Raw genomic sequence first — 8,205 nt, 5'->3', positions numbered from 1 at the left:
ACAAACCGGTCATTAAACGGTAAAACCCCCATTTTATAATAATACTACTACTTATTTATATATATATTTTTACAAATAAACTTAATAATATAGCGTTAACTTCACCAGCTCCCTGTGGAACGAACCGGACTTACTAAAAACTACACTACTCTACGATTAGGTACACTGCCTATAAGTGTTGTAGCAAGGTTTAGGTATATCTCATCCGTAAATTAATAAAACTTGTGTCATATTTTGTAGTATTTCCTAGTAAAAATAATACTATTTCGTACCCTCACGCTACATCATCAAAGAGCAACATGAGCAACAAACAACTTCATCATCGTTCTCTTCCAAATTTTTCATCACATACTCAATAGAGTCATATATATTTGAAGTTATATATCTCTAATAAATTACTTATATCACAATTTTTTGGTTACAACCTTTGTTAAGATTGTGAAAAGATTAACAAAAGAGTTGGTTTTCGAGTTGGATAGGTGCTGAGAAACATGATTGTTGCGCGGAAATGATGTTATGATGTTTCTTTTAATTCTTCGTTTGTTTGCTCTTGCACGGTTACATACTTAGATATGTGCATATATCGATCGCAGTATGTTGTATCTGTATGACACTATGGCTGCATGCCCTCAATTAGGGGTGAGCATTAGTACCCGGATTATCGATACCTTATTCATATCGCACCGGTACTGTACCGATCCGGTACCGTAACGTTACAATCTGTATGGTATTCGGTATTCATATATTCAAATTTTTTAAATACGGTACTTTCGGTACGGTTCTGGTATTTCCCGGTTTAGTACCCAGTATTGTTTAAAAAAAAAAGCACATATTATATTCACTTAGTTGGATTGTAACCTTTATTTATACACGTATCATTGTAGTAGGAGATGGTACTTTGAGTTAGAATTTTTGTTCTGTAGTTGACACAAATATTATTGTGCGAGACTTATTACTTTACAAACATCGATGTATATATATTCCTGCAAATGCAAGAAACCGAAAGTAGCTTATTGTTTGTAGTATGTAAACTTTATATATTGTTCTGTCAACAATTGAGACTTGATACTAGCAATGGAAATGAGCACTCGGTGTCCACTACAAAATCGACCGTCCCCCCTAAATCGACGCCGGGATCGACGGTCGGTCGACACCGGCACGACGTCGATCCCGCCGTCGATTTCCAGCCTCCAAAAGTCGACGGTGAGTTCCAACGGCTGAATTGTTTGAAATTTTAAAAAACTAGCCGTTTAACGGCTAGTTTTGGTATTTTTTTTTCTTTTTACTCTATAAATAACACTACATTTTATCATTTTAACACACACTCATTATTCACCTTTCACCATATTTTATCTTTATTCATCAATTTTTTTTTATCTTTTTCCCAAAATATGTCGTCGTCGTCTTCAAGTACTTCCGGCGACTCGTTCACAAACTATACACTAAACGTACTTGAAAATTTTAATAAATGTAATAGTTTATTTTAATAAATGTAATAAATGTAATAGTTTATTTTATGAATTTTAATAAATGTAATAGTTTATTTTATGAATTTTAATCAATTATTTAGTTTTTATATTATATTAGTTAAATACAATATTTAAAAATCAATTTAAAAAATAAAAAATGGACACTGAAATTGTCACTGAAATGGACACTGTGGACACCTCCACCTTACACACTGTCAGTCAATTTCAATGTCAAAAATGGGCACTGAAATTGACACTGAAAAATCGACACGGACACTTCGTGCTCTTAGTTTTCTTACTGTTACTAAGCTTTTTATTTTTTTATTTTTGGGTTTAGGCCGCCAATTAAATGTTCAATTTATATTTGTTGAAACACGCTAAATGTTTTTATTTTAGGACGAAGTAAAAAGAGTGCATGATCATTGATTTTTTATGGTGATAAGTCTCTGTTGAATTCGAATGTCATGTAAGAGTTTAATTAACACGTCAGTGAGCGTGAAACTCGAATAGTTAAATTTAACTTTACTACTCAATGTTCTATCCAAAACGCTTTAAAATATCATTGAATGGATATCAACCAAAGTTTATATACAAAACTTAAAACGTAAACCGGTACCAAATGAGTACAGTACCTATTTCTATCGTACCGATACTGGTATCATACTGGTACCGAACCGATTATATCAGTACGGTATTCGGTACTCACATTATGTTGGAAAAAAATTGTGGTAGCAACTGGTACGAAACGGTTCGGTACCAGTATGGTGTCATGCTCACCTTTACTCTCACTTGCATGCTAGATGTACCTTTCAAGTTTTTTGATAATAAGATTTATTTTGCCTTTAAAAAAAAAGAAAAAAGGTGTGATAGAATGAATTCATCCTGAGCCTATGATGGTGAAAAAATATTGACATCATGCTTATGTGTAAGTACGAAAAAGTAGAAAGTGATCTTATTCCGTAGCATTTTATTTTAATCAAATAAAAAAGAAAAAAGAAAAAAGAAAAAAGAGAAAAGAAAAATGATGGAATGTTGATCTCACCTACCAACAAATACATCACACTTCCTGCAATTCCCATTTCCGTTTTCCATTTTTCATTGTGGGCCATCAATTTACCCAGCCTTGACTACACGTAATATGCTAACACCAACAAGGGCATTTTGGTCATTAATACCCCAGAAAAAAACGGGTAATTTTCAAGGGCAAGTCTCTCACACACACACACACATGTATGTATCTGTGACTGTGTGTACACGTATCTATTCTGAAAACCTGAAGCATCGTCACTGTGTGTGTTTGTGAGCGCTATCTCCGTCACTCATCGCCGATTCGACTGCCGTCCGTTAAATCATTCCGACTATAAACCTGCATTCATTGTTAATTGATTGTTCGTTTACTTGTTTTTTCGTTACACGCTAATTTTGATCGATTCATTAGACGTTTAATTTCCGGATTAAAAACCCTAGCGTTCGAGTTGCATCACTAGAATTAACTTTTGAGAAAACTAAACAATTTCAGGTTTTGAATTAAAAGCCCTAATTTTAATGGCTTCCCGGCCACCAAAAATCGACGGCGACGACGGTTCTAAATCACCGGTACGTTTGCGAACGGTATCTTCACCGTGGACTAAGATCGTAAGTGGTGATACTGGTGAGTTGTCTCCGCCGGTGGTTTCTGTTGTGGCTCCGGCGACGTCGCCATCGCCATCGCCGGTGTCGGAATTTGTTCAGGAGAAAGTCGTTAACGCTTCCTCTAATTGGTGTTCATCAGAGACGTCGAGTATTCAGGGTGAGTCGTCAACCAATGGTCAACCTACTGAGGGTTCCGATGATGCGGTTAAGAAGCCGGTGTGGAGTAAACCGTTAAACGGTGTCGTTGAGGTTGGTAGTGCAGTTATGGGTGCAGATTCTTGGCCTGCTTTAGGAGAGTCTACTAAAGCTGCAACTAAATCTTCTTCCTCTGAATCATTACAAGCTTTTTCTGATGGATTGTTGATGCCTCCATTACAGGTATCTGTATTATTTATCTATTATTATGCTCAATTTTAATTTTATTAATATATGCTTTTTTTATTGTGTTAATTATGTTAAATTTGAGTTATGGAGTATAGGGTATTGGATATATGTCAACTAGGGATGTCACATATTGTCGTAATTTTATATATAAAGTTGAAACCTACATCTCATATGCTTCTGCATGCATATTGTATTTTAAGGTTTAGTGGAGTTCACTTTATTAAAGCTTATGTGATTGTTCATTGTAGATGAGTGGGAATTCATCTCCTTCATCATATAAACCGGCGACTGTGAATAATGCAAACTCTACTTTAACTCCAAACCATGTGACACCATCTGTTCAGAGGCCCAAGAAGAAGGGTGGTGGGAGTACTGGTGTACATACATCATCAAATGGAGGTATTTCTCAGCGATCATTAGCAATCGATGATACAAAAGTTGAAGCTGTCCGTAACACATCTGGAAAACCTGTTACTGTTCCTATGGATTCTTATTCAAAGGATGGTACACACAAGGAGTCACCAAGAGTTGGTTTTGGATCACAACCAAACAGTGATAATAACCATAACCACAACCACAACCACAACCACAACCATCAGCATCAAAGGAATTTCTATAAAAAAGGCCATGGTTCTTATCATCACAATTATGGAGGCAAGGTGGAACAGGGCCAGGGCCAGGGCCAGGGTCGAGGGAATCAGGAATGGAGTCAAAGTAGAAGCTATAACAACAGAGATACCAACATGCAACCTCAGAGGGGTTCTCGCAGGGGTTATGTGCGACCCACTGTACACAATCCAACCCCATTTATTCATCAACCAATGCGTTCTTTTGGCCCCAATGTTATATACCCTGGTGAGGTTTTATATCAGTAGAAGTTTGTGCCTTTATGCATATTAGTATTATTCACTCTGCATAATGATTTTTATGTGCTGGCAGATGTTGCATCTGGCATGATCTATGTACAAGGTCTAGCTCCCCCAATGATTGCACCAATGCCGGGTCCAGTCTGCTTCCCAATTCTAGACCCACTGCATGCCAATATAGTGGCACAAATTGATTACTATTTCAGGTTCTACAATGCTCTCATTGAAAACTATTTTTGGATTCAATGTCAGAAAGGTTTACCTAGTGCAATATTTGAAGAGTAACGGATGGTCTTCTTACTTTTTGTTGCAGCAATGAGAATTTGATTAGAGATACATTCTTGCGAGGAAACATGGACGAACAGGGCTGGGTGCCTGTTAGTTTAATAGCAGGCTTTAAGAAAGTGAGTTTTTGTATATAATTTGTTTCATTTTCATTGTCGTGTTGAGTTGCTATTGTGGTTATACCTCCCCGTTTTTGCGTTATTCACTTAATCTGACATGTATACTTATTAAGTAATGAGAGCATAGTTGATGCAAGGGCATGTTATTTTCAGAAATAAAGACTTAAGTAGGCATGAGACTCTACACCATTTTGCTAGTCCAAAGCAGAATATTTCTAGCATAAATAGAGTAATAGTGATACATTATATGTACACATTCTTGTCTCTTGAGTAGCTTTTAGTTTGAAACAATGTCTTAATATGTTTGGGATTTTTAAAAAAAGTAAAGAACAGCTCATGGGACCTCTATTTAATATTAGTTCTGCATCAGAAAAGGGCATTTGTAGCTAATACCTGTTACAGCTAACTAGCAATGTATCATTTCATACTGATATGCATCAACAACATGGTTTTATTAATCAAATATGTTCCATATGTTTTATGCCATGTGCTACAAAGTTTGTCATTTAAACAATGGTTTATGTGCACCTTTTTGAAAAGTTTATATTTAAAAATATAATGTGGATACTTGGATCTGAATGTGTTTTGAAGTTATATTTTTTTAGTTTCTACCTTATATAGTGTTTAAATTATAGATATTTTTAGAATAACTTGTGTAGAATAACAATTTAGTTGCAGTATGTTTCATGTACATGTATTTCGGCTTCTTTTACAATCCATGCCGAATTACATGCCTTGATTTTGCTTTACTTACTTAATCCCATATTAGACTGAATCAAATGTTAAGTAGGTCTTGAATGCCCTCTTCAAAAGTGTCTGCTCTGGCTGACTTACCAGGTTTTCGCAGGAGAATATACTTGAGAAAAACGAGTGGTTAGTTTTGGCCCTTAGTTTTTTTGCGAGAGGTACACATGTTAAATGTGGATGTATATGATGATTTACATATGTTTGATGTCTAAGGATAAGTTAAAACCTATATTCATATGACTAGGAGGTGAACAATGAACAATACAATATGCATTGCGAAGTTGGTGTACAACAACGAAACAATTTTAATTAAAGTGGTCATACAAAAAGAAATTATTATTCTCTTTTTATGAGTTTTATTTATTAATTATTAGCAGTTAGATAGGAAAAGCTAAAGTATCTTGAATTTAGATCCCTAATCCCTAATGTTATGAATTATGATAGCAAACAATTAAATATTTTTTATGGCAAATATTCATGATGTGGTAAGAACTCAAATTTCACGGATGACACAAATTGTATCAGTAGGTGTGCTTACCTATTCTTAGTATTCTGTCTTCAATTCTACTATAAATCTCAATTGTAGAGCATGTTAAATGATAACTTGATTCTGAATCACTATGTGTTAATTTCAACGTTCATTCTACTTCCCATCTAAGAAAGTTTATTACGTACAAATGTAAATTAATGAATTGATTTATCGCAGGTTTCTTCTCTGACTAATGATATTCAACTTATACTCGGTGTAATGCGGACATCAACTCTTGTGGAAGTGCAGGTACATAATAGTATTGTTCAATTTGATCAAACTTCTAATTATCTTCCTTTTTTTTATACTCATAATGCCAAATGTAAGTTGCAACTCCCTTTTAGCCTTCATATCTTGATAAACAATAAGCCCATTTTAACACCACCACTTGCAGACCCGTAGAGGTGGAAAGTTTAGTCCCTTTGTTTAGGAGTGGATCGATTTGTGCTATATGCATTCTTTAATGGGTCAAAAGTCGCCCGAAGTGTTGCATGCAATGTGTAATTTTCTCTAAGTTTGTTGTTATCATATCTGAGAGTAGTTAAAAGTTTCCAAAATTTTGGATAAAAAGAGTTTCCGGTTAACTCAACCGATATAAAGTTTACCTGTTTTGAACAAAATATGTTTGACCTGTTACCCAACTCCTACACAAAAAAATGAAATTTGGTAAATATCCAGCTTCACAAAGATGAGAATTACCAGGTGATCAAGATATTTATATGACAAAATTACTAAAATTGTCCTTGTGGTTTGTCCAAAATTGCTGGTTTGGTCCCCGTGGTTTTTTTTTTCATTAAGCTAGTCCTTGTGGTATGCAAGTCTTGTTAATATAGTCCCTCGTACACGGCCGTCAATTTTATTCGCTAAATATTATCAAGTGATAATGGCGCAGGGAAAAAGAAAAGTACTATTTTACCCATCACGTGTTTCACACATGATAAGATTTAACATGCTAAATTGACGGCCGTCAGTACGAGGGACTATGTTGGAAAGATTAGAAAACCACAGGGGACTTGGTCAGAAAAAAACCCACAGGGAACAAACCAGTAATTTTCGTTGAACTACAGGGACTATTTTAGTAATTTTGTCTTTCTATATTGTAGGGTGACAAGCTGAGGCGGAGAAATGATTGGATGAGGTGGCTTATGCCCCCACCTGCTCAATACTCGAGTGCTTCTAGCCCTGAGGCTGTTCCAAGGTCCGTTAGTCAAGATTCATTGACGTCATGTTGAAAATAGTCATCGAGTGGTTTTGAACGGGCGGCAGCGGGACGCATGAGATTAATCATATGCGAGAGATATAACTAAATACACTCTTTTTGAAACGGGAAGACCTCAATGATGATGCGGGGCTATCTTCAATTTCCATGGAGATTCAATGGTAATTGATGTTTTGAGAGGTACACTAAACACACAAAACAAAAACAAAAAACAAAAAAAAAAAATGAAAAACAACAAAAAATAATTGCAAAACAAAAAAAAAAAAAAATGAAAAAAATAGAAAAACACCAAAAAATAGAAAAACACCAAAAAAAAAAAAAAAATTAAAAATAAAAGCTAAAATATAATTAGGATAGAGTTTTTTTGCGACTTTGGATATGTTAGTACTATTTTGTTGGATATGATGATATGGCCTTTATACTGTACCTATTATATAAAAGAATTATTTTCTTATATTGTGGTTTGCTTCTGAGGGTGATTTTGTGGAAGTATGTTGTTTCTATTATAAGCTCCTGCAAGTATGTTTGTTTGTTATCTTAGGTGGTTGCAAGTTGCTACCTACATCACAGGTGGTTTTGACTTTTTAGATGGCGATTTTTCTATGTAACTTGCTACCATGGTATCTTGTCGAATGTGCTATATGCGTTAACTTGCAAGTGTTTGAGTTTAATGATCTGTTGGCATAGAATCATCTACAATATATATGCTCGTGTATGCCTCATAGTATCTGTATTGTCACAGCTAGGATAGGTTATACATAGGTTTATACTGACAGTGTCCAGTAATAAACTGGAACTGGACCTGTTATAAAAGTGGCTAGAATTTACTTGGTATGACTTAGAGATCTGATTTCAATTCATACTTCGGTAGTGTGAAGTCTTAGCTAACAACTAGGGGCTCTCTCTTTTTTACGTGAAATCGGTAGTTGGTCGGCTTGTTTCCACATCTATAGCC

The 8,205-nt window shown here is 35.1% G+C and overlaps 1 protein-coding gene across 1 annotated transcript; it reads left to right on the top strand.

Annotated features, from left to right (window-relative positions):
- The first annotated feature begins 2,713 nt into the window (after positions 1–2,713).
- On the top strand, positions 2,714–7,704 carry LOC139847916 (la-related protein 1C-like). The gene is made up of 6 exons (XM_071837645.1): positions 2,714–3,479; positions 3,734–4,340; positions 4,425–4,557; positions 4,665–4,755; positions 6,209–6,280; positions 7,135–7,704. Exons 1-6 carry the CDS (start codon positions 3,015–3,017, stop codon positions 7,261–7,263), a joined length of 1,497 nt encoding a protein of 498 aa, XP_071693746.1. The 5' UTR covers positions 2,714–3,014; the 3' UTR covers positions 7,264–7,704.
- Positions 7,705–8,205: the final 501 nt, after the last annotated feature.

The sequence above is a fragment of the Rutidosis leptorrhynchoides genome, chromosome 5 (assembly GCF_046630445.1).
Source record: "Rutidosis leptorrhynchoides isolate AG116_Rl617_1_P2 chromosome 5, CSIRO_AGI_Rlap_v1, whole genome shotgun sequence".
In the NCBI taxonomy this organism is placed as follows: domain Eukaryota; kingdom Viridiplantae; phylum Streptophyta; class Magnoliopsida; order Asterales; family Asteraceae; genus Rutidosis; species Rutidosis leptorrhynchoides.
This window is presented reverse-complemented; position numbering and strand designations above follow the sequence as displayed.

What these genes read in the sequence shown, in the direction of transcription:
- LOC139847916 (XM_071837645.1), top strand. Translation starts at nt 3,015, where the DNA reads ATGGCTTCCCGGCCACCAAAAATCGACGGCGACGACGGTTCTAAATCA. An exon ending in TGTTGATGCCTCCATTACAG is followed by an intron (nt 3,480 to 3,733) that starts GTATCTGTATTA and finishes TGTTCATTGTAG; the next exon opens with ATGAGTGGGAATTCATCTCC. An exon ending in TAATAGCAGGCTTTAAGAAA is followed by an intron (nt 4,756 to 6,208) that starts GTGAGTTTTTGT and finishes GATTTATCGCAG; the next exon opens with GTTTCTTCTCTGACTAATGA.